A 27,156-nucleotide genomic window follows, 5' to 3' on the forward strand; every position below is an offset into this window, starting at 1 on the left:
TCTTTCTTTTCAAAAATGTATTGCAACATGGACATTTTTTTTAAGTAAAAGTTGATAAGGAACCATAAAAAGTTAAAAACATATTAGTTGGAAATTTACAGTGTACTCGTTGAAGAGAATACTAACAATAAGAAGGATGGTTATTTATCCATCTAAATTAATTATCATTTATATTATAAACATAAAAATAAATATATATAATTGATAATCAAAAAGTTTATATACATTAATAGCAACCCGGTGCAACGCCCGAACTACACACTAGTTTATTTATGAAACAGAAAAAATACATAAAAGTTATAATTTGATTAACCGAAAGTTAAAATAAAAAATAGGACCACCTGTTTTTTTTTTTAATCGGATAGGGAAAAAGAGAGAGAAAATGAAAGCGAAAGGATAACATGGATGAGAAAAACAAGGGAAATATGGGGCTACAAAATTTCTGTTGATTGCTATTACAAGATAAATAAATCTCCCCACATTTTGGTATTGTATGTACTATCATTCACCTCTGATCTCTTAATATATCTCTTTTACTTGGAGTATAATTTACTTGAGTGTATCAGTACATGACAGTAGTGACCGACTGACTGATGATTTTGCTTCATTTATTATTTCCAGAATTCCAGTAATTTTTTTGATAGGGTATGACATTGTTATGTTGTGTTGTACGTTAGTACGAAATACGTCATGAGGTTATGTTTATTAGTCCTGCAACTCAAATACGTAATACTTTATTCGTTCCTTAAAGTTTGCTTCACTTGTTTTCAAGATCATTTTTCTAAGTTTGCTGTACAACACTTGTGAATGACTGACTATAAGGTTTCACTAGTTACACTTTGATTCGTTGATCGTATAAAATAAGCTTAAAAGTAATGTAATATTTGCGATGAGTTTGTGACTACTGATTAAATGATTATTGAGTAATTTTGTGATAGGCCAATACGACAATTTAATTCAAATGTTTATTTATATATCATCGTTGTTTTTGTTTGTCTTATGCCCCAAATAATATCAACCTTGGTACAAAGCTAATAACTATTATTGGTAATATACAACTGATTGATTGATTAAATGGATGTTACACACCAAGAATAATTTGTACCACACATTATATTCTTAAATGAAAAATTTATGCATGGAAATAGTATTTTTTTCATTTGGGAAGCTAGCACCACAAGTTAATTGCTATATCCATAAATGCATGCATCTTCCTATCTAATCAAGATTTTTGTGTTCAACTATATTGTGGCACTTGCAAAGTTGTAGGGTATGTTTGTAGTGTTTTGAGGGGAAACTACATGTTTTAACTGTATGTTAATGCAGTACAAGATTTGCCTTTCAGAGATGCATATTATCAGTGCATCACTGTAACAAATTAAACTTTTGTACCAAAAATTCGTAGTGACGCAACAAGTCCCTTGAGATTGTGAGAGTGATATGCATATGAAGGAGATACATGGACAATTTCAGTTCATTTGTTTCGTTATATGAAACATTTATATTACAGGCTTATAGCGGCGAAATCAAGGAAAAATACAGTAGTACTAGTATGTGACTATGTGAGAGATAAAGAGCCAAATTTTGTTGAGAAAATAGAACACATGTAGTTTTGTTGTACAAGGAGCCAAACTTAGTAGGAAAAAAAAATACAATAATAAGGTAATATAGCATAAAGTGACATTTTTTCTAAGGTTATATGAAATTTGATCAAAATCACTATGTCTAAGTGCTCTCAGCAAGTACACATTTTTTAGGGTATTGCTAACTTACTGAAGATGGCCCTGCATTATGAGTGATTTTACAGTGTCATCAAACATCTCTTCCAGTGGCTTGAACTTGAACCCTAAACTCTCAATCTTGGAAGTGTTGTAAGTGTAATCTGGCCTATCAAGCTTTGTGAACCTGAAAACACAACACATGCAATAAATGTTTTGACATGAGACGAGCCGGATCGGATTTGGACCCAAGAGCACCTACTAGCCCTGGTGCTCCCATGATTCATGGACTAGTATTACTTCGTTATACATCTAATTGACACATCATATCATTTACATAGTACGAAAATCAGTAACGAATTGTTAACAAAAAGCTATACAATTATACCATAATATATCTCTCTCATTGTTATGTACTCAAATTAAGTAGATTGAACCTGCCTTCATGCTATCCTTCAATAAAATAGTTAAAGATGAAGTAATTTACCCTTTTGAAATAGGGTAAGACGGATATTGAGATGCTAGAAACGATGCTAATTCGTAAGGTTCCGTAAAAGTGGAGCAACAAAGGTATCGACCTTGTGCTTCTTGATGCTCAAAAACCAAGATGTGGCACAGAGCTATGTCGTCAATGTGAACATATCCCAAGCTTCCGCTATTCTCGAACTTGCTTGTTTCTCCTGTAAGTTATTTGAATAATTAGGAGCAAATATGATGATAACTCTCTAGTAATGTACAATCTTCTGTAATTCGACTATGTAAGACATTCCCACATTATAAAATGAGTATAGGATATATAACACACAAACTTTAACCAAATACCTTTAAACCAGCCAAGAATATCAGAGGCAGTAGAGCAAAGATTAGGAGGAAGACTAGGTCCAATTATAAAAGCAGGAAGGATAGTCACTAAATCGATGTGGTTCTCCTTGCAGAAGTTCCATGCTGCTTTCTCTGCCTCAATTTTTGACAGTGCATACCATACCTATATTCATGTGACGAACCTATGCACAGTTATTAATTTGCAAACTGAACATATTTCAGTGGTAGATTTTACAGCATGAGAATATGAGATACATTATGACAGCACCTGGAATTGTTCACAAAGTTCAGTGGAGCTCCAAACTGATTCATCAAGTGGAACATTAGGGTCAATATCCTCTCTTACTCTAACAGCTGAAGAAGATGAGGTAAGAACCACACGTCTTAGTGATGGGTTCTTCTTGCAAGACCGAAGCACGTTCAATGTTCCCTTTATTGCAGGTTCCAATATTTTGGCCTGAAAATTTTACAAGAATTGTTTCCAGTAGATAATTAGTCCTAATACTACATAATGAGATATATTTTAAATGTAAATTTGCTGGCATAATTGATGGCATACTCCCATAAGTCATATAACAAGTGTATGTTTAAACAATATAATCAACAAGTAACAATAATATACAAGTGTAATAGTTGTATGACAAAACAATGTAATATTATTGTGGAGTAGATGAGTATTCAGTATAGTATTCACCTTTGCGTCTTGCTCCCTGGATCCTGAAACAGGGGAAGCAGTGTGAAATACACCTTCACAACCTCTAACTGCTTCATCAAAGCTTCCGTCTTCCGTTAAATCGGCCTTTACTAATTTCAGCCTCTCTTTCGCCCCATCAAGCCTCCACAAATGCTCCACCTTTTTCTTATCACCTATTATTTCACATATTAATTAACACTACTAGAGCTCCATAATCATTATATCAACAGATGCAGAAGTATATAGATACATTATAAGAAAATACTGCCCCCGTTTCATATTATTTGCAACATTTGATAAAAATAGGAGTTTCATATTACAGCAAATGTTTTCTTTCCTTTTTGAGTTGTCATTTCTCTCTATACTCTCCTCATCTGTGCAACCCACCAAAGTTGCAAATAATAAGAAACAAAGGTAGTATTATCCTTAGTCCTTTCGAATCATCTAATACTAATTTAGCACTTTTAAAAGTGTTGTATTTTAGTAGGAAGGGAAGAAAATTGGATGAACCTGGGTCTCTGACTGTTCCAGTGACAAAATAGCCAGACAAAAGGAGGCGCTTGACCAGCCAAGAAGCTAGATACCCTGAGGCCCCTGTCACACAAACCTTGCCTTTGATCTGAGGCTTTTCCTGCTCCATCTTTTGTGTCGAAAATTACGATGCTATTTTTAGAATTACCAAATCAAAAGGCATCACATGACCAAAAACAAACCACTAATTATTCACAATTATGTTTCGTAACAAGACTGGTAACAATGTAGCATACATGCGCATGATTATAATAACATAAACTTAACCAGATGGTGTTTTAAGTTGCAATATCATCATTTTCAAATTAATTACTTGGTTTAAGCTTTAAGCTCACCCACTTGGCAATTATTCATTATTGAAGCATTTCAAATTACGGGAGATAAGAATAGAATAGAGTACCTGGAAGGAGGACAGGAGAGCAAATGATGTGCTGCAATTCACATGAGAAAGCAAACGTGTGCGTGCAGTAGTAGCGAAGGCTAAGCTTGTAGTAACACAAATGATATGATGGTTAATTTTACAAAAAAGAGAAAAATACTCATTGATTGATTAATTGGATGTTACATACACATCAAGAATAATTTGTACCACACATTACATGGTTAAATGAAAAAAACGTGCATGGGAATTTCTTTTGAGAAACTAGCACAACTTAATTGCAATATCCATTAATGCATGCATCTTCCAATCTGATCAAGATGTTGTGTTCAACAACTTAATGGCACTTGCAAGTTGCGAAGTTGTAGGGTATGTTTGTGGTGTTCAGAGGGAAAACTCCATGTTTCAACTGTTCATCCTGGACAAGTTTTATCTTTCAGAACTCCATGTTTTAACTGTTAATGCAGCACAACTACAAACTTTTCTACGGAGTACCAAAAATTTTGAAGCAAAGCAACAAGACCCTTGAGATCGTGAAAGTGATGCATATCTAGGAGATAAACAGGACAATGTCAGCTCATTGTTTCATTATATGAAACCTTTATATTACAGGCTCCCCCCTACGAATTTGATCGAAAAATACATCACTAACTAGTATGTGACAAGGAGTCAAGCTATATCGAAAAAAAAGTTCATATATAGTTTTGTTGTTTTCTGAAATTCGAATGTAACATAAGTTGATTTTGTTTTTAAGGTAATACGGAATTTGATCAAAAGCACTAAGCTCCATGATTTCAAATACACACATATGTGGTAATGGTCTCCTGAAGATGGCCCTGCATTATAAGTGATTTTACAGTGTCATCAAACATCTCTTCCAGTGGCTTGAACTTGAACCCTAAACTCTCAATCTTGGAAGTGTTGTAGGTGTAATATGGCCTATCCAACTTCGTGAACCTGATAAATGACACACAACACATGCTTGGTATGAGAAGAACCGGATTTGGACCTAGGAGCACCATTAGTGCTGGCGATCCCGTGAGATTTAGAGTAGGTGCAATTTGTTATAGATAGACAACTACAACATGTCTTTTACATAGTACTATACAGGAGTTAAGGATATCGAAATCCATACTCCTCTACACAATATGCAGTACGGAAAATACTTCAGGGTACTAACTTTGGGGTTTGATTAAAGCTATACAAGTATACCACCTCATATTTCTCATTAGCACTCAAAACAGGAAGATAAAGACCTGCCTTCATGCTAGCCATCAAACAGTTAAAAGATGAACCCATTAAAAATAAATAGTTAAAGATGAAGTGATTTACCCTTTTGGAATAGGATAAGACGGGTATTGGGATGCTAGAAATGACGCTAATTCATAATTCTCCATAACAGTGGAGCTACAAAGGTATCGACCACGCGCTTCTTTATGCTCAAAAACCAAGATGTGGCACAGAGCTATGTCGTCAATGTGAACATATCCCATCCTTCCATGAAACTCAAACTTGCTTGTTTCCCCTGTTAGTTATTTGAGTAGTTAGGAGCTAATAACATGATAAGTAGAAACAAATGACTGGCAAATACTACTTTTCCTCTCAGAAGAGCAAGTGGAATGAGGAAAACGTTCTTAAGAAATAAACAATAATATATGGTTTCTGTGAATGATTCGCGACAATATAGTCTACAGATGTCCAGATACCTTTAAACAAGCCAAGAACATCAGAGGCAGTAGAGCAAAGATTAGGAGGAAGACTAGGTCCAATTATAAAAGCAGGAAGGATAGTCACTAAATCGATGTTGTTCTCCTTGCAGAAGTTCCATGCTGCTTTCTCTGCCTCGATTTTTGACAGTGCATACCATACCTATATTCATGCGGAAACACGTCATTTATTTGCAAACTAACACAGTTCAGTTGTAATATTGAATATAGAAATCACTATTTATGATGGAATTCTTGTTGTTCACTTTACAAACAACAGTTTCATAGTCAATGAAATGAAAATAATATAATTAACAGCATGAGAAACATTATGAGACCTGGAATTGTTCACAAACTTCAGTGGAGCTCCAAACTGATTCATCAAGTGGAACATCAGGATCAATATCCACTCTTATTCTAACAGTTGAAGAAGATGAGGTAAGAACCACACGTCTTAGTGATGGGTTCTTCTTGCATGACTGAAGCACATTCAGTGTTCCCTTTATTGCAGGTTCCAGAATTTCTGCCTGATTATTTTTACAAGAATTTACTCCCAATAATTAAATAGTCCTAAAATTATATATTGAGAAAACTTCTAAATGTAAATTGCAGGCACAATTGATAGTAAACTCCCATTACTCGTATAACAAGTATAAAAAATACAGTAATTAACAAGTAACATTAATATATCAAGTATAACAGTATAAAAATTAATGTAAAATCTTTTGGAGCTGAGTAATCACCTTTGGATCTTTCTTGGATCCTGAAACAGGGGAAGCAGTGTGAAATACACCTTCACAACCATTAACTGCTTCATCAAAGCTTCCCTCTTCCATTAAATCAGCCTTTACTAATTTCAGCCTCTCTTTTGCCCCATCAAGCCTCCACAAATGCTCCACTTTTTTCTTATCACCTATTATTTCACATATTAATTCATTATTAGTAGAGCCCCATAATCATTATATAGAATACATTATAAGAAAAAATTATCCTTAGTCCATACAAATCATCTAACACTTAGTTTAGCACAAAGTGAAGAAGAGCATAGAAAATTGGATGAACCTGGGTCCCTGACTGTTCCAGTGACGAAATAGCCGGACGAAAGGAGGCGCTTGACCAGCCAAGAGGCTAAATACCCTGAGGCCCCTGTTACACAAACCTTGCCTTTGATCTCGAGCTTTTTCTGGTCCATATTTTGTGCTAAATACTATGCTTTTTTACTAAACCAGATATTAGCTTGTGTGTATATATATCATGGGCTGATCCATCATCCTCATCCCAATCTTTTACATAGGTTTGGGATGGATAAAAAGGATGGTGAAACACGATATGCTCGTGACAAACTGTCATTAGTTTCGTAATAGAAATTAAGCAGAAAATGAATGAAAGGCGGAGTTTGGTGACTGAACATCATTCATGCAATATCTGTGTTAGAAGCTTTTTGATATGCTTCATGCAGAAGTTTTTTCGGATATGATTCTTGTGCAGATAATGATATAAACCATTCTACCCTAGTATTCATTTTGAATCTGCATATACCAATGTTCCACAATTCCAAAGTTTAGTTTCTCTTTATTAGTATATACCAATCAAACATTTCGAACCCGAAACATCCACAATTCCAAAGTTTAGCTTTCTACAGTTTTCATTGAAAGGATCACAATGGTAATGGAATAAACATATTAATACTCTAGAAGGGGGGGTTGAATAGAGTATGGGCGTTTTTTGCAAAACAGAAAATGTCAAGGCCTTGAGATCAGTTACAGGGTGGAATAAACTGATCTCTGTTTTACAAATCAAGACTTTGAAAACTATTTAAAGTAAAACAGTTAGTAAGCAGAAGGTTATAAACGTTTGTTTTGGATTTTGTTAAAACTGTTTAAAACAAAGAACGAAAGCAAGAATAAGGCAAAAATAAAAACAGAAATAAACACAAGGAATTGTTACGAAGTTCAGCACAAAGGCCTACGTCTCCGCCTAGGGTTGTCCAACCCGTAGGATTTTAACCAACTTTTATTTCTTCCCTTAGAGTTCTAAAGCAACCTAGAAGATCTCACTATCTTCTCTCCGTAGTACTTCCCACTACACCTTAAACACTCAAATCCTAGAAATAAAAGCTAACACACTCAAACAACTTCGAGTATTATAATTTTACTACGAAGTGTATCACTCAAGTATTACAAAGTTTAGCACAAGTGAACACTCGTATTTTTCCCTCACTTTTAAGTAATGAAAAGTAGTAAACAATGAGAGAATTAAAGCTCTTAGAATAGCACAAGACTTCTTGAAAAACTTGGATAATGAAACCGGTTGATCTTCATGCTATTTATAAGGCTTTGAAGCTGACTTTAAAACGTTGCCAGCAGTCTCTGGGTCTTCAACAAACTCCAGAAATTTCGAAGCTTTCAAATTCAAACTTCAAAGCTGCTTTTAAATTCAACGTTTATCTTCCAGCTAGAAATCTGTTACAGCATACTTAGCTTCCTAAAAACCAGGTCAGCAAGCACAAGTAACAACAATATTTATCTTAAACATAAATCTTATCATATTCAGAAAAATTCAACAACCAAATAAGATAAATAATAAGCTAGATAAATAAATACATTTGACAGAAAATACTATCTTAGAAACATAAAGATAAAATCAGTTACTTAAAGAATAATAAAAACATAAACATGCTTATAGCAGAATATACGAATAGGTTAGCATACTTAGCAGGATATATTCGAATATAATTTGACAGAATCATAAAATAAGCTAAGATAAATAAACTAAACATATTAGCATATTAAATAAACATTGACTATTCATTTTGACTTCCATCATCCAATATAAAACTAAGTAGGAATATAAACGAAACAACAAGGGAAACAACAAGGTGGAGTCATCAATCTCCCCCTTGATGGAAGTCAAAACCTGTGACAAATAATAAAGAGAACAAGTATGATTAGAGTAAGATAACATAAGGAGCATAAATAATAACCATCATTCAAAAACATTAATCATATATATACCAAAAACTTTCCAAAAACTAACACACACAAACACAGATGTTCTCCCCCTTTTTGACATCCAATCAAGGGAGAAAATGTCTGGAACAAAGGTTGAAAAACAACTAAAAAACATAAGTTCAAAGTTATTACAGACCAAAAGAAGCAAAATAACTTCTTAAAAAACATCAAGGCCTTGAAAATCAGAAATAAGCCTTGAGTCCTGCAACTCCCCTGCTCAACCAGCCAACTGAGCACTGATTTCATCAAGCTTCCTCTCAACATCTGCAAACAGGGAGTACATGGACTGGCGAAGATCCTCCATGCCAAATTCCAGAGCTTGAAGTTTTGAAGCAGGAACAGGAATATCAGCTTTGGGTTTATAGGCAGAGGGAATGGCAGCAAGGTCTTCATCAGAGAGGTCTGAGATGAACTTCCATGTATCCCTTCCAACCCTGAAAATTCCGATTTTGTTGAAGAGTTCCAGGCCCACACTAGGAGTAGTAAGACGATCTACTTCCTCTGTGTCAACTGGAACATCAAAAAATTTGAAGATCTTTGGCAAAAGGTTAGCATAGGGAAGGGTAGCAAGACGAGTAGAGTTGTAGATGTGAGACATATATGTGAGAATAATGGAGGGCAGATCAAGAGGATAGCCATTGAACAGCAAATACAGAATTTCAAGGCATTGATCAGTCAATAATTCCCTTGAATTAGATCTGGGCATAATAGTTCGAGTCAGAAATTGGAAAATGATCTTAGGTTCAAGATCAAGAGAAGAGTGAGTGAGCTGCTTTGAGGTAGGAGTATTAGGCAAAAGAAATTGAGTCCTAGCAGCAGTAATACAAGAAAGACGAGAAGGAAAGGACTTATCATACACAACAGGAGCAACCCCCAAAATTTCTGCCAGAATCTGATTAGTTAATCTAATTTTGATTCCTTTAACAATTGACTCAATTGAAGGCCCCTCACTAGAATTAACAAGAGTCATATTAAGATAAAATAAAAGAGTGAGACGAGGGTATGCAAAATTAGGCAGAGAAGCAAGATGAACAAGAGAAGACTCACGAAATAGCTTGAAACATCGAAGCGATGAGGAATTGACAAGATCCATAGCAATTGGTTCACAAGAACAAATCTTGCGAGAGTGATACCCATCCTTCAATTTACCAAGGGTTGTGAAATTCTTGAACCATGAAGGAGGGAGAGAGGATGGAACTTCAAAAGTGTATTCTTGAGAAGCCGAAGCTTGAGATTTCTCAGGAAATTTGACAGGAATGGCTTTCGATGGGGTTTCCTCTTCTCGAATTGGTGAATGAGAAGATGCCGATTGTGAAGGTTCAGAGTATGGAACTTGCTTTGGAGCTTTCTTTTGAGCTTTGGCTTGTTTCTTTTTCTAAGCAAGTTTAATGGCGACATGCTTTCTTTTGGGCGCCATGAAGAAAGGGAAAAAAGAATAATGGAAGAGTGTAGAAGAGGAGAAGACAGAGGTAGCAGAGGAGAGAAAGAGTGAAATCTTTTTGGCGGATGAGAGAGAAGGAGTGAATGCAGGCAAGTATTTATAGGTACGGGATAGTAAAAGATTTTTCAAAACAGATTAAAAAGATAAAAAGGTGAAAAGGTGCGACTGTTTAAAAATCAAATAGATTAAATGAATGTACGAGTTTTGAAAACGTTTTCAAAAGAAATAATAAATAAGTACATTGAATGAGAATTCACGAGAATAATCACCAAGTATTGTTCCAGATTTATTTATTTATTTTTCGGCAGTTTTACTTCAAGGCCTTGAAATATAGTTCAGGGCTCTGAAGTAATTTGCACTTAACACAAAAACAAATACTTAAAGCAATTAAATAAATTAAGTAACGTACCTTGGCTCCCCCTACGAAGTTGCATCCTTATTTAGTATTCCCAACTCAAGCCGTATAAAATTAAATCTTTCTTCACTCAAAGGCTTGGTAAATATGTCAGCAATTTGAAAATTTGTAGGAATGAAAGAGATAGAAATGTCACCTTTCTCCACATGATCTCTTAAGAAATGATGTCGAACATCAATATGTTTGGTTCGAGAGTGCTGCACAGGATTCTTAGCAATTGATATAGCACTGGTATTATCACACTTTAAAGGTATTCCTGTATAATTAAGGCCCAAATCTTTAAGCTGTTGAGATATCCACAATATTTGTGAACAACAAGCACCGGCTGCAATGTATTCAGCTTCTGCAGTTGATAAAGCTACGGAATTTTGTTTCTTAGAGTGCCAACTTATGAGAGATGATCCAAGAAATTGGCAGCAACCTGAAGTACTTTTCCTGTCTACTTTATAACCTGCAAAATCAGCATCCGAATACCCAACAAGCTCAAAGTTGCTATTTTTAGGATACCAAAGACCAAAGTCCTTAGTTCCATTTAGATACCTTAAAATACGTTTAACAGCACTTAAGTGTGATTCCTTAGGATCAGCTTGAAAACGTGCACACATACAAACACTAAACATAATATCAGGTCGACTTGCTGTTAAATAAAGAAGAGATCCAATTATACCTCGATATTGCTTTTGATTTACTGATTTACCATTCTCATCTTTGTCTAAAGATAGTGATGAACTCATAGGAGTTTTTGCTTCTTTGGATTGTAGCATATCATATTTCTTAAGGAGCTCTCTAGTATATTTGCCTTGATTCACAAAGATGCCTCCTTTATCTTGTTGATTTGCAATCCAAGAAAGAAATTGAGTTCACCCATTAAGCTCATTTCGAATTCCCTGCACATTATATCAGAAAATTCCTTGCAAAGGGAATCATTAGTAGCACCGAACAAAATGTCATCAACATAAATTTGCACAATCAGTAAGTCACTTGCTTTGATTTTAACAAACAGAGTTTTGTCAACTTGACCACGTTTAAAACCGTTTTCCAAAAGATATTTTGATAAACGTTCATACCAAGCCCTTGGGGCTTGTTTCAGACCGTATAAAGCTTTATCAAGTTTGTAAACATGGTCAGGAAAAGATTCATTTTCAGAACCAGGAGGTTGTTCTACATAAACTTCCTCTTTTAGAAAACCATTTAAAAAGGCACATTTTACATCCATTTGAAATAGTTTGATACGCATAAAGGATGCAAAAGCAAGTAAAATTCTGATTGCTTCCATACGTGCAACTGGTGCAAAAGTTTCCTCATAATCAATACCTTCTTCTTGATTGTAGCCTTGAGCTACTAACCTTGCCTTATTTCGAGCAATTTTACCATTTTCATCCAACTTGTTTCTGAAAACCCATCTTGTTCCAATTATTGATTTTCCTTTGGGCCTTGAAGTCAAATTCCAGACTTTGTTTCTCTCGAACTCATTTAGCTCACTTTGCATAGCAATAATCCAATCCAGTTCATGTAAGGCTTCTTTGACATTTTTTGGTTCAACAAGGGAAACAAAGGCATGAAAGGCACAAAGAGACTTTAAGTTTGCTATGGTTTGGATTCCAGATTTTGGGTCAGAAATGATTTTATCAAGAGGATGAGATGAGGCATGTTTGAATTTTCTGCGCATTAGTAAGGGGGTAGCAGGAGGTTCTTGGAGTACTGTTTCAAGACCATGAGATGAATTTTGGCTCGCTTCAGGTTCAAGTTCAAGGTCTTGAGATAAGCTTTCAGGGCTTTGAGGACGAGAAACAGAGGATTGATTTAATTCTTCTGTGGTTTGAATGGGTTCTTGGATGTTCTGGGTAGGGCGCATTGCTGGAGCTTCTGCTGCTTCTTTATCACTTTCATCATCTGTTTCTGGTTCCTCGTATCTGTTCAGCTTTAGACCTGTAAAACTTTCACTCAAAGTATCCTTTTCGGATTCGTCAAAAATAACATGTATGCTTTCTTCAACAAGCTTAGTTCGCTTGTTAAAGACTCTATATGCTTTAGAAACAGAAGAGTATCCCAAGAAAATAGCTTCATCACTACGTGCATCAAATTTCCCAAGGTTATCTTTGCCATTATTATGAGCAAAGCAAGTACATCCAAATGGTTTTAGATGAGCTATATTGGGTTTCCTTCCTTTGAAAAGCTCATATGGAGTTTTCTTTAAAATAGGGAGAATTAAACAACGATTTGAAACATAGTTAGCTGTGTTAACAACTTCTGCCCAAAAATATTTTGGTAAAGCATTTTCCAAAAGCATGGTCCTGGACAGATCCTCAAGGGTGCGGTTCTTGCGTTCCACAACCCCATTTTGTTGAGGTGTCCTTGGAGCTGAAAAGTTGTGAGAAATACCATATTTAGTACAAAACTTTTCAAAATTAATTTGATCAAATTCTCTACCATGGTCGCTTCTCACAGCTACCACAGGTAGGTTTTTCTCAGTTTGAACTTCTTTGCAAATTTTTGAAAACTCCAACAAAGCTTCTGATTTTTCTCTTAAAAATGAAACCCAAGTAAAACGAGAATAGTCATCAACAACCACAAGGATATACTGTTTTCCTTTTGGGGTTTTGACACGCATAGGACCACATAAATCAATATGTAAAAGTTCAAGGGGTTTAGAGGTACTTACAACCTTTTTGGTCTTAAAAGAACCTTTAACCTGTTTACCTCGAGCACATGCTTTGCACAGCCCTTTTTCTTTGAAATTTAATTCAGGCAAGCCACGCACTAAACTCTGTATAGACAGCTTTTTCATAGTATGCATGTTAATATGTCCAAGTCTTCTGTGCCAAAGCCTTGTATTTTCAGTCAGGGCCTTGAGACACTTCAGACTATAACTTTCAACAAGATTAGAATGAAACGAATACACATCATTATTTCTAGGAGCAGTTAGAATGATCTTACCACCTTTGTCACGCACTTCACATTTTTCACTATCAAATATTACCTCGTTGCCTTTGTCGCACAGTTGAGAGATGCTTAAAAGATTGTACTTCAATCCATCAACTAGATAGACATCATCAATGGAGTTAAATGCATCACCTCCAATTTTTCCAATGCCAACGATATTGCACTTCTTTTTGTCTCCAAGGGTTATTGTTCCACATAGATTAGTTTCAACCTTAGAGAATAAAGCAGAATTTCCACTCATGTGCCGAGAACATCCACTATCTAAAATCCATCTATAATCTTTCTTTTTCAAGCTCTCCTGCAAAATAACAAATTATCAAACCTTTCTAGACCAAACTGCAAATTTGGAATCATATTCGGGATAGACCATGTTTGGTGGTCTAGTTCCCTTAACTACCCAGATTTGCTTAATTTGGTCTCGAGTAAAATAAGGAAATGAATGTTTGATAATATGAGGATCTTTCCTTTTGAAAGGACAGGTAAGCTTGGTATGACCTTTTTTGCAACAATAAAAACAGGTAGGACCATTAAAACTTCCTTTGTCTTTAACAAAAACAGTAGGTTTCTTTTTGTCAAGATATTTGTTAAAACCAAGTCCAGTTTTGTCTCTGGATCCTCGTGCTTTGTCAAAAATTTTGTTAAAATCATTTTCAGAATTTGAAAGTTTATTTAAAAGACTTTTCTGATTTGAACACTTTTCAAAAAGACTTTTCTTCTCGTTTTCAAGACTATAATTACAGTAATTTAGAGAAGTGAGTTTTTGTTTCAAAGTATTGTTCTCGGTTTTCAAGGCCTTGATCTGAGTTTCAGACACTTTGACCTTGTTTTCGAGAGCTGTATAAGCTTCTTTTAAAACAGAAACTTCTTTGATTAAATTCTCAGTAGTTTCAACTTGCGTACTGAGTTTTTCTTTCAAAATTTTTGACTCTTGAATCAAGCTTTCCTCATTGATAATCATATTATGCAAGAATTCAGAAAGAATATTTGAAGGACTAGACATGAGATTATTTACAATTACCTGAAGATGTTCCTCTTTAGAAGTGTCTTTTTCTGCCATTAGACATAGGTTGGCTTGATCATCATCGTCTGAATCACTTGAGTCAGAATCGCTCCAAGATGCCACCATAGCCTTTTTCTTGAATTCCTTTTTGTAGGGCTTAGACTTCTTTCTTTGAGGACAATCTCGTACAAGGTGATCTTCTTCACCACATTCATAGCATTTCAAGGTATTAAGTTTGTTGTATGTCTTTCCCTTAGTCTTTTCTTGGCGATTGCTGTATCGATCAGATTTTCCATGATTTCTTTCTTTTGAGAACTTCTTCTTCATTTTGAGGATTTTGGTAAGACTCCTTGAGAGAAGAGCAAAGGGGTCTTCATCATCATCTTCATCCGAATCTTCCTCTATCTCTTCTTCTTTCTTGGCTTTGAGAGCTAGCCCCTTTGTGGATGAGGCAGGCTCTCCATCTTCTTCATCAAAGGACATTTCATGGGTAATTAATTTTCCCAATAGATCATCAAGAGGAAGGGTTCTTAGATCTTGAGCTTCTTCAATTGCTGTAAATTTAGGACCCCACTTTGCTTTTGGAAGACATCGAAGGATCTTTCTCACTTTTTCTTTATTTGAGAAAAACCTGCCAAGAGAATCAAGATTGTTAATAATTTGAGTGAATCTAGTAAACATTTCTTTAATAGATTCATTTGAAAGCATTTTAAAAAGTTCATATTGTCGAAGGAAAATGCTGATTTTGGTCTCCTTGACTTGGCTTGTTCCTTCATATGTGACTACGAGCTTATCCCATATCTCCTTGGCACTTTTGCATGTAGACACACGGTTGAATTCATTAGCATCTAGTCCACAATACAACAAGTTCATAGCACGATAATTCTTTGCAACACTTTCAAGATCCGTTTGGTTGAACTCATCATCATTCTTAGGAACGGCTACTCCACTTTCAGTGGTCTTCATAGGAACTTTAGGACCCTTCTTGATAATCTCCCAGAGTTCAAGGTCTTGATCAATCACGAACATTTGCATCAATGACCTCCAATGAGCAAAGTTGTTGCCACAAAAGAGAGGGGGGCGATTTGCGGATCGACCTTGAGCGAAGCCTCCATCACCAATGGAATTCATCTTCACATATTGTTAGATCTTTATGTGAATACCTGCTCTGATACCAAATGAAAGGATCACAATGGTAATGGAATAAACATATTAATACTCTAGAAGGGGGGGTTGAATAGAGTATGGCGTTTTTCGCAAAACAGAAAATGTCAAGGCCTTGAGATCAGTTACAGGGCGGAATAAACTGATCTCTGTTTTACAAATCAAGACTTTGAAAACTATTTACAGTAAAACAGTTAGTAAGCAGAAGGTTATAAACGTTTGTTTTGGATTTTGTTAAAACTGTTTAAAACAAAGAACGAAAGCAAGAATAAGGCAAAAATAAAAACAGAAATAAACACAAGGAATTGTTACGAAGTTCAGCACAAAGGCCTACGTCTCCGCCTAGGGTTGTCCAACCCGTAGGATTTTAACCAACTTTTATTTCTTCCCTTAGAGTTCTAAAGCAACCTAGAAGATCTCACTATCTTCTCTCCGTAGTACTTCCCACTACACCTTAAACACTCAAATCCTAGAAATAAAAGCTAACACACTCAAACAACTTCGAGTATTATAATTTTACTACGAAGTGTATCACTCAAGTATTACAAAGTTTAGCACAAGTGAACACTCGTATTTTTCCCTCACTTTTAAGTAATGAAAAGTAGTAAACAATGAGAGAATTAAAGCTCTTAGAATAGCACAAGACTTCTTGAAAAACTTGGATAATGAAACCGGTTGATCTTCATGCTATTTATAAGGCTTTGAAGCTGACTTTAAAACGTTGCCAGCAGTCTCTGGGTCTTCAACAAACTCCAGAAATTTCGAAGCTTTCAAATTCAAACTTCAAAGCTGCTTTTAAATTCAACGTTTATCTTCCAGCTAGAAATCTCAGCAAGCACAAGTAACAGCAATATTTATCTTAAACAGAAATCTTATCATATTCAGAAAAATTCAACAACCAAATAAGATAAATAATAAGCTAGATAAATAAATACATTTGACAGAAAATATTATCTTAGAAACATAAAGATAAAATCAGTTACTTAAAGAATAATAAAAACATAAACATGCTTATAGCATAATATACGAATAAGTTAGCATACTTAGCAGGATATATTCGAATATAATTTGACAGAATCATAAAATAAGCTAAGATAAATAAACTAAACATATTAGCATATTAAAAAAACATTGACTATTCATTTTGACTTCCATCATCCAATATAAAACTAAGTAGGAATATAAACGAAAACAACAAGGGAAACAACAAGGTGGAGTCATCATTCATCAATCATAATACAATCCTCATAAGTACATACTATTAAGGTGCCTCTCACAAACTGTCTAATAAATTGTTTATGCGATTAGAAATATCCAAGATGATGCAAATAAATAAATAACATACCAAAAAAAAAAAAAAAAAAAAAACAGCTAAATTAGTGAAATAAACTCACCTCATAACAGCCATAGTGTAAAGCATAGCCAACATTTCCTCTGAATCTGAAGTTCCATTACTCAAACCTTTTCTACAAAATCGCAATTTCAACTTATTTACTAAAAAATAAATAATAAATAAATGGAAATAATGCAAAAGTACCTAAAATGAGGATTTCAAAAGATTATCAAATAACAAGATTCAATTAATGAATGTTCGGATTTCAAAATTAGGGTTTTAATGAATTGAAATGAGGAATTAGGGTAAATCCTACCCTGATTAGAGCTTTTGCGATGGAATTAAGAGAAGAAGAGAAAAGAATAATTCTTCCCAATTCAACCGTGGAACAACTCCGTAATTTGTAATTTTTGTCGACAATTAGGGATTTTCTCTTGCGATAACTCCATTGTTGAAGAGGAGTTGAATTGATTTGCAGTAGTGTAATTTCTTAAACCTTAATTAGTAGTTACGCAATACGCTAAACCCTTTACCTCAAAGGTGTTTCCTTTCCTTTCTTTCACTGGTCCTACCAAACAACTCTTATAAAAATCATTTTTTGCAAATTATACATTTGGGGTGTGTTTTGATGTCTGGATGGAGGCCCAACTTAATCTTTGAGATTAGAGATTAACTTAGGCCCCGTTCTTTAGAGCTGCTTTGCTCTGCTGAAATCTGCTCTGCTCTACTTCAATCTGCTCTGCTCTGCTCTGCTTAAAAATAGTACTTAAAAATAGATGCTTCAATCTGCTCTGCTCTGCCCTGCTCTGCTTTGCTCTGCCCTATTCTGCTCTGCTTCAATCTGTTCTGCTTTGCTGAAATCTGCTTTGCTCTGCCCAGAAGCTCAAAAGAACAGGGCCTTAATCTCCTAGGTCACTTTACTAATAAAATAATATATTGTGAGAGGAGATATTTTTCATGTTTATCTCAGAGATAAACTTGAATTTTCCCGACAGGATTTTAGGGTTAGTGGGTGGTGTGTTCAAGAAGTTTGGTTTTGTTAATCGGTTAAGGGAAGAGTGTGAAAGCAAATACGAATAGGTTAAGGAAATGGAAAGGAGAAGAATAGAATGAAAATTCATTTTATAGGTAACTAGAATGTACCCGTGTAATGCACGAGATATATATTTTATAGAATGATATTACAAAAAATCCAATAACAAAAAGGAAAAAGATATATGCAAGAATAGGAATAAAATTAACATTTAATGCACCAATTTACTCGTGAATTGTTAATAAATTCCCAACTTAACACTAAAAAGAAAGTAAATTAGCATTACCCTACAAAAATTCTATTTCAAATATGGGAAGTTAAATTTTAGGAAAAATTAGAAATAATAATCCCAACTTTCATCAATTTTGCTACAATAATCCCAACTTTGGTTTATTATGGAATAATCCGAACTTTGGGGGTTGTTCTTTTTCTTCAATCCCAAAAACCGGTGACCGGTTTAATGGGTTAATCTTAAAAAAAAAAAAATTAAAAGTGACATATGTCACGAGTGAATTGGCTTAAAAAAAAAAACACACCAAACCCCAGAATCCCCATCACCAGCCAAACCCCCAAAAAACCACCAACCTAACGCTAATGCACGATTATTTATTCATTTTTTTTTATCATTTGCACAGATTATATTATACGCGAAAGAAAACAACACAAACAGAAATGTTGGTAATTATTGAGGTTCCTTGTTAAAAAAAAAACAAAACAAAACAAAATCATTGGGATGGGTAGAAAACATTATGTATATATTGTTTCACAAAGTTTCATATGTGGTTGGCCACACCATGTGGCCGGTTTATTTGTTTAGGTGTTACTTAGTTGGTCAATGGTTACTCGGTTAACTTAGGGGTTACTCGATCAGGGGTTATTTGGTCAATTAGAGGTTACTCGGTTAATTGAGGGTTATCAGGGGATATTCGGTCAGTCATGGGTTACTCAGTCAGGGGTTACTCAGTCAAAGGTTATTCAGTCAGCCAGGGGTTACTTAGTCAAAGGTTATTCCGACAGGGGTCACCTAGCTAGTTAGTGTGGCCAGCCAAATAGAAAATGTGCTATTTTGATTTTGATTATTATTGAATTAATAAAAAGGTGATTATTGAGGGATTAAATATAAACAATTGTTTTTTTTTTTAAGGAAAATAGTGGATCTTATGGTGGTTGTATTTTTTTCACAAACTTTTAAATAAAACGGATATTCAGTAAATTACTGAACATCCATTATAAAGTGACAATAAAATGTGCAAAAGTTACACTTAAACGCACAAAAGTTACCCTGACATATATAAGTGTTATTTATGCTTCATTGATAAATTTGACAAAAGTGACACTAAATTTGACAAAAGTGACACTAAATCTGACAAAAGTGTACCCGATGTATAATAAATTACTGAAAACCGGGTGTATACAAAAGTTATCCAATTTTTTTTAAAATTTTTTTTTAACAATTGTTTTTGACGTGTTATGCGGAAAAGTTAGGAAAAACTGTGAAATAATAATATAGATTTCTTGTAATATTGGTAGATATATTAAAATAGGTAACTTATTGTTTTTTTTTTTTTTTTTTTGTAGTATTGAGGAAAATGGATAATCTGGAAAAAAAATTAGAAGTGGAAATAGGGGGTATTGAGGAAAATGGATAATCATGTTTGGGTTATGAGGAGGGTCCTTTGACCATTTTCCGGCATTAACTTTTTTATTTTCCGGCCAAAAAAAGCCACGTGTAAAGCACGTAACTTATTAAATTCCCTTTTTTCTCTGTTTTCTCTCATTGTGGGGAGGATTAGCCTTGAATTACTTTGAATATCCTTCAATTTTAATTTATATAATTAAAATTATAGTTTAGTGTTAATTATTTTCAGAAATTCGGGTTTAATAGGGGGGAAATAAAACGGAAAACGAGGGAAAAAGAGGAGGGAGAAAAAAGGGAACTTAAGTGTGATTTTTTTTGGCCGGAAAATAAAAAAATCAACGTCGGAAAATGGTCAAAGGACCCTCCTCATAACCCAAACATGATATAAGAACCTTTTGTGTCACCTTTTTTTATAAAAGGGCCTTTGTCACAAAAAGGTCTACTTAAAAGGACCTTCTTCACAAATTTTTCGAAAATCTTAACTATTGGTTCTAAATACTAAGATTATGAAAGATCATTACAAGCGACTATGTTGATAATTCAATTTTAAGAATTCAATTTTAGCATTACAAGTAATTTAGTTGCATTCTTTCTAATTTGATCTACTAATTCAACTTATTAATGTAACCTGATTCATTATTTGATTTTTTAGCATTTTCATCAATATTTACTTATGTAATTTTTGAATTGGCCAATAAAATAATTAATATCTTCAGGCATCAAAAATGAATGAATCGCAACTAAAAATTTGGCTACTAGTGGAGCATGGAACTGATGAGATGCCTCATTCGCTGTATACGATTGACCTACCAAGTGATCTGGAGGTCGATTCTGATTCTGAGGGGTTTCAAGTGTTGTCACTCTTGGTAATCTTCCCTCAGCGTAAGTTTCTATACCGTACTGAATTCGTTAATCTCGGATCCAAACTATACTTCTTTGGAGGTGTTAAATCTGATAAGCTTGACGAAGACCTATATAGAGCTGTACATGTCCTTGACATGAACGATTCTGACCGAGTTGCTTCCCTCAATGCCTCCAAGGAATCTCCTTGTGCGTTTGTGGCTGATGGTATGATCTACACGTTTGGGAAGGCATCCGGCAAGTCAAGTTGTTTCGAGCGTTATATTCATGTTTTTTTTTAAAAAATCTTAACTTACACTATCAGATTATTAATGTCTTAAGGAGTAAGGACCTTAGTATGAGCCTTGGTTTCATGGACTTGAATACTTGAGCTTTGCTGAACTATGAAATAACTTTTTGTAATTAAACAAAACTTCAAATGGGTTTTTTTTTTTTTTTTTTTTTTTTTTTTTTTTTTTTTTTTTATGTTTGAGCTCACCAATTACTATAACGAGTTTGAGACGAGCAATGACCCAATTTGACAAGCACGTTTTGAGCTAGAGGTTATCGAACTTGGCGAGTATAGATCACGTTGTACATGTTGAGCACAGTTCAACTACGAACTGCTCAGTCAGCAAGAATCGGAAGCTGTCTGGTTACTCTGTCGGGTACATTGTGATAAGTAATGATATGAGTTTATGCATTGATAGGCCTTTCAACATGATATCTTCTGATAGCTGTGCTATGAAGCATAATCTGCCTGTGCTGCTGTGCATTGCTATTATTATTGCTGTTCTGACTTCTGAGATGTCAAATTTGTTCAATACTGCAGTCAATATGTATGGTTTTGCAATTGAATTGCTGATTTGTGTTCAGATTAAGATTTTTTAATTGCTATTGCATCTGAACTTGAGCATGATTGTGTTACATAATAAGGTGTTAATGGTGTTTATTGAATGAAATTATTTGTTATTGATTACTACATAGCTTGAAGCCCTCTCTCATTATTCTTGTTTACATTTGTGTTATTAGTTGCTGATGAACAGTTTGTTTTCTCCTCTTTATATTCACTGTTGTATACAATTGTTAAATTTATAATTACAATCATGTTTGGCGGTCTTGAGTAAATCTTATCAGGCGTATCTTAAAATGCAGCCTGGAATAGAGTGGTGCCAAACAAAAAGCAGGAAAGCAGCAGGAGGACTAAAAAGAATGTGTCAAAGGAATCTAAAACAGAGAACAATTTTCGTGTTGGTGATGTTGAGGAGGTTGGCAACCTTAAGGTTTTGGCAGGTAGAGTACTAATACCCTGTTGTCCTATTCTTTTGTCCTTAATTTTCAATTCCATTCGATACAGTTGAAACGAACATGGCTTAACTCTCTACTTCGCAAGTTTTATTCTGAATGTGTTATTGATAATAGTGTGTTTTTTGTTGCAGCTCAAGAGGAAGAACTCAGCAGGCTATATTCTGAACTGGCAAAGAAGGATACACTTTTGAAGACCTATGAGGCGGAGTTGGTTAAGAACAAACTTTCGATTTAGTAGAGAGATGGAAGACTAATGGTCCATTTCTTTGTGATCTCTGGTGTATCGTGTAATTTAGATAAGAAAGCAGAAGTATTTAAAGTAATAAGTATTTATGTGTATCTTGTTTATTGTTAATAATGTTTAGCATGTTAAGCTTGGAAACACGGTGAACTTTCACTGTTATAACTATTGTGCTACTATTTTATTTTTCTGTTCTTGATCTTGCCTTGACAACTGCATAGTAGTAGCAAAGAATATTTTCTTGCCAAAATCTTTAGAAGAATATTTGTATAATATGATTTCCTTTTTTGGCATATTTTTGGGTAATCATGCCTTTTTGGTTTCAATGACTTAAACTATTAGCATTCTTTAATAAGTAACCAATGACTTAAGGGAATATGATCTATAGCTTTGCTTTTTAGGTTTCAAAAATAAAACCAAAATCTCACTTAATAATCATATTGCAATGCTTAGCTCTTTGTGATTTAATGACTTAATAACGGGCTTAAGACGGACATGAAGGCCTAGAGTTGAATTTAATCAATACAAAAATCTGAAAGAATTCTTTTCTTGATTCTTCCCCTTATTTTGCTTTCTCAAATGAAATAATACTGTATTTTACGCTTAATCAATGGGGTCATGAAGAACTGCCTTTACAACATCTTTCATATCATCAGAAGTAAACCCATCATCCTTCATGTAGAAAAAGTGCAGCACCTTGCTCATTTTCCAGAACACTTCCCTACAATCTTTTGGAACTACACCTACATTGCCTCGCAATACTATTCTCAGCAGCTCTCTTCTTTTGTCTTCAATTGTCTGTCTTATGTCTTCAATAGCATCTTCTTTGTTTATAGTTCCATTTTCGTGAAGGATGCGCAAGGACACTGCGTTAAGCTTCCCCTCCTCCGCTTCCCTCTGATGCAACAGCCAAGATATTAATCTTTTTTAAACAAAAGCAAACAAACTAGGCTAATCCTGTTATTTGGAGATGAGTATGACCTAAGTGACTTACCTGAAAGCCTTGGTAATCGTTGAGGAGGCGGCCGCTAGTACTCATCAATTTGAATAGATTATGGTACTCATCACTTCTAATAACCTCCTCAGATAGCTTGGGACCGATGAAATACAGAGCTGGAAGAACGATTGGCCCTAAGGCAAAAGATATGTAGCCATTGTCCATGTATTCCTCCTCTGTAGGTACTGACTTGTTCCTCGCTATCTCTGCTTCTTTCCACATAGATTTTACAAGGCTCAACCACTGTCACACAATCAGTCCCAAGGAACAGATTAAACATTACCCCGTCTCATGGCTTGCGTATTATGGAAGAGCAACAAAGAAGATATGAAAGCTTACAATCTCAACCAAGTGATTAGTTATGTTACGATCTTGCCAAGTACATGCTTTTTCAGCAATTTCACAAATGCTGTCCCGGACTGCTGAGAATATGATGTGAACATTCTCCGAACAGGTTTGGATTCTCTTATCTGCATCCCACCTGCCAATTTCAGCTGGTTTTTAATCAATCGATGCAATTTAGGGGGAGAGGGAGTTGTGGCTTGTGTGTCTAGGGAGTAGGGTAAGAACACATACTTTTCAAACAACTGAATAAGATTTAGTTGCTCCTCTTCTGAGCTGCCAACATCAAAGAAGTCATCAACCACAGTAGTCAGAACGCCGTTCTTTGCCCATGAAACACGTGCATCAGCTAGTTCAGGGGAGGAAAAGCTTGCAGCAGCAGAAAAGTAGCAGTAACTAAGCTTCTGCCTAGAAAAGGCTAACTGGTCCAATTTACACTCTGCAAGCCATCTGCTTTCAAATGGAAAATAATTTTGGAGCATTTGATGAGAACATAAGAAAGCTACATTACAGGTGAGATGTTGTGATCAAAATTATAAAAGAAGTTAGGGTAGTTCATACCTCTGAAGTTGTTTAAATTCCTGGAAATGTATGGATTGGCAATAGCTGAAATCATCCTTTGCTAGTTGTAGGAGAACTTTATTGCAAAAGTTAGTGCAGCTGAGATATGAAGTGTGTCGTCATGAACACTTAAGAACAGATAGGCAATACAAACGACAATATTATGAGTCAAACATGATACAAATGCAGAAAAACATCATATTTCTACCTTAAAGAAGACTTCAAAATCCTTATTCCATCCAAGTTATTATGTTCGATGAATTTTCTGCTTTGCAAGCGTTCCAAATTTGCATGATAGGGGCTCTTTAGGCTGTCAGCAACCTGTGAAACAGAAAGGTGATGAGCCTAAGAGACGCCTCTGATGTTCTATAGAAAAGGCATGCATATATGAACATCTTGCCTCTTGGATTAGATTTTTTCTGAGCCTGTCTGCTAGTGTTGAATGTTCAGAGATTTTCCCTTCAAGAAAGTGCCTTGAATTTGTTGCTTGCTTCTCTAGATAAGATTCATGAGCATAAATTCTAAGTTGAGATGCCCTATAGAGCTCCAAGGCAGATCTTATGTCCTCTGAGTGTCCTCCGAATTGGTGAAAACAGCAGTCTTCATCATGGACTTCAGCCAACAGTTCTATACAAACAAGAAAAAATGCATGTTGATTCAATAACTAGTATATACTATCACCACCAAAACCATACATAGAATATCTTATTACCATTGAGATCAAACACCAGGTTAATGATAAGTATAAAAACATACCTGAAGATACATCATATCCATCGTCACGTAGCAACCGAAATGCCATCCTAGTGGTAATGACATCAGAAAATATCTCTTCATTTCCTTGCTCCCACAGTCTGCCCATTAACAATAAGTTCACAGGTTATATAATATACCAACTAGAACCAAATTTAATGATATACTCCATACTTTCATCAAATGTTATTTGACCAACACGTATACTACATGCTCAAATCGTACCTGAAAGTTTCATTCAATGCAGAAGCAATCTCTTCTTTAAAATGCCCATTGATTCCTGATTTTTGCAGGGTGTCAACCATATGAAGCCGGAAATATGCATCAAGTGGGTATGCAGTTGGGACTGAAAATCAAAAAAACCGTAAAATTTAAGCATAATACATAAATGTTAATATAGTAGACATAGCAGAAATAAGCAGGTAACCTGCATTTGCAAATTTCTGCAAGACTGAAGACAGATAGCTGTAACAATTTGGATCTTGGAGCGCAGAAAAAGCAGCTGCTGTTGTGGATGGTGAATTAAACAAAGAGCCATTCTTCCTTTGATAATCCATTACCATTTTCCAGTCTTGTGGTCCTCCCATTGCTTCCGAAATATATGCCAAAAATAAATTCCTTGCCTTGGAGTCCTTTCCACGGATTCTGTCAATAATACAGAGAAATGTTATGTTTTTGTTCTGAAAGAACAGAACTTAATCATCCAGTATAAACTGCACTTGCATGGATTTTGACTGTTTGACAGCTCTTAAATGTAAATTGTAAAGTGTAAACATCACAAGATTCACGGCTATAAATACGAGAACTGGAATGAAACAGCATACCTTTTGAGCTCTAAATCCTTCTTTCGAAGCACAGCATCGATATCTGAAGGCGCCAAATGAAGATTCACTTCCATATTAAGAGCCTTCTCAATCATACTAGGAAAAATAACATCAAATCCAATCGGAGAATGCTGCTCTTCATCCATTGCCGAAGCAAAATGTGACACAATAAAGTCAAGGCCTGCCAAAGGAGAAAAAAAAATAAAATTCAGTTTCTTCCTTTCAGAAATTCATGCAGCAAGTCCCTAAGAGTTTACCCTTTGTCATCTGTTCTTCTCCTACAGACCATCTTTTGAGCGCGAGGACACAAGCCAGTGTGGAAGAAAGCGAGTCTTTGATTAGAGAAGTATCACGATGATCAAGAACACCCCATGAGCCATCACACAGCTGGTTCTCTAATATCCAGTCTATACTCCCTGGAAAACAAGTAGTATTTGGAGCAGCAGGAGAAGGGGCCATTGCTACCCACGCAGTGTCATAAGCTGATATTGAAAGTTCAGCTTTTTGAAACATGTTTCGTATTCTTTCTTTGGCATCCTCAAACCTCTGATTATCGAGTTTGACATATCTAATTAGTTTACATACGGAGTTTATTTCTGTAAGAATGTAGAAGATTGAAATGATAAATTACACTACCTGTATATCAGCATTAGCTGTTCTGTTTATAGAACAGGATATTCTACAATATTCTGGCCAAGTAATATTAACAAAGTCAGAGATTGTGCCAGGAATCGTCTAATTACAGTAATAACGTAACACAATAAATGTACATACGCCATAATTGTAAAGCCTAGCAATGTCCTATATGACTATACGCACGTGCACACATAAAAGCGAAAGCAGGAATTAGATAAAAAAAAAGGGGGGGGGGGGAAAGAGAGAAGGGGAAGAACCTGGTGGGAGACGAGGACAGCAACTGAGTTGGTGGGGAGAAATAGAGAAAGACATGAAAAAACTTGGCAATCAGAAACCCAAAACTGAGTTTCAAAACAGAAAAACCCTGAAACTGATCAAAATTCAAAATTTCTGAATTCCTTGGAATTTGATACTTGGTATTTAAGTTTGACACTAGAAAACAAATTTTATAATTTTTTATTTTTTTGGGTTTTTTGTGTTTTCCAAAAATGGTAGTGTATCAGATTGTTGGCACAGTTGCTCAAGTATAAATGAAATAAAAGTGATAAAGCTCCTCTTTCTATTGTCTGCTTTCTTACTTTTTCTTTGACCTTATCATGTGTTTCCGAATAAGGGGGAGGTAGGATTAATAGATGATTTATTACCATAAAATTTTGATTCTTTTCTCACAGAAAAAATAAAAAAAAAACAATTTAAAAAATTACAATAAAAGAAAAGATTTACGCTGTCATATACCATATTTACCTTAATTACACTTAATTATGAAAAATTAAGCACAAATAAAGGTTAATGCAATCAGATAAGTTCATATCAATAAGTGGATAG

General features: G+C 34.9%; 3 protein-coding genes across 3 annotated transcripts; all 3 read right to left on the minus strand.

Annotated features, from left to right (window-relative positions):
* Positions 1–1,504: 1,504 nt before the first annotated feature.
* Positions 1,505–4,412, minus strand: LOC110682233 (tetraketide alpha-pyrone reductase 1-like). Its single transcript, XM_021858512.1, has 7 exons — positions 4,166–4,412; positions 3,745–3,897; positions 3,235–3,407; positions 2,809–2,997; positions 2,541–2,703; positions 2,206–2,398; positions 1,505–1,905 (listed from the first exon to the last, which is right to left on the minus strand). The coding sequence occupies exons 2-7, from the start codon at positions 3,872–3,874 to the stop codon at positions 1,770–1,772; spliced, it is 984 nt and encodes a 327-aa protein (XP_021714204.1). The 5' UTR covers positions 3,875–3,897; positions 4,166–4,412; the 3' UTR covers positions 1,505–1,769.
* Positions 4,413–4,672: 260 nt separating this feature from the next.
* Positions 4,673–7,206, minus strand: LOC110682224 (tetraketide alpha-pyrone reductase 1-like). The gene is made up of 6 exons (XM_021858499.1): positions 6,913–7,206; positions 6,594–6,763; positions 6,189–6,377; positions 5,851–6,013; positions 5,477–5,669; positions 4,673–5,101 (listed from the first exon to the last, which is right to left on the minus strand). The coding sequence occupies exons 1-6, from the start codon at positions 7,040–7,042 to the stop codon at positions 4,939–4,941; spliced, it is 1,008 nt and encodes a 335-aa protein (XP_021714191.1). The 5' UTR covers positions 7,043–7,206; the 3' UTR covers positions 4,673–4,938.
* Positions 7,207–22,666: 15,460 nt separating this feature from the next.
* On the minus strand, positions 22,667–27,061 carry LOC110682252 (ent-kaur-16-ene synthase, chloroplastic-like). The gene is made up of 14 exons (XM_021858544.1): positions 26,589–27,061; positions 26,332–26,384; positions 25,953–26,241; positions 25,696–25,876; positions 25,299–25,516; positions 25,097–25,217; positions 24,875–24,972; positions 24,519–24,745; positions 24,327–24,439; positions 24,119–24,217; positions 23,792–24,007; positions 23,555–23,696; positions 23,213–23,458; positions 22,667–23,115 (listed from the first exon to the last, which is right to left on the minus strand). Exons 1-14 carry the CDS (start codon positions 26,641–26,643, stop codon positions 22,822–22,824), a joined length of 2,352 nt encoding a protein of 783 aa, XP_021714236.1. The 5' UTR covers positions 26,644–27,061; the 3' UTR covers positions 22,667–22,821.
* Between the last annotated feature and the right edge of the window lie 95 nt (positions 27,062–27,156).

Source organism: Chenopodium quinoa, unplaced genomic scaffold (genome assembly GCF_001683475.1).
Source record: "Chenopodium quinoa cultivar QQ74 unplaced genomic scaffold, ASM168347v1, whole genome shotgun sequence".
Classification (NCBI taxonomy): domain Eukaryota; kingdom Viridiplantae; phylum Streptophyta; class Magnoliopsida; order Caryophyllales; family Amaranthaceae; genus Chenopodium; species Chenopodium quinoa.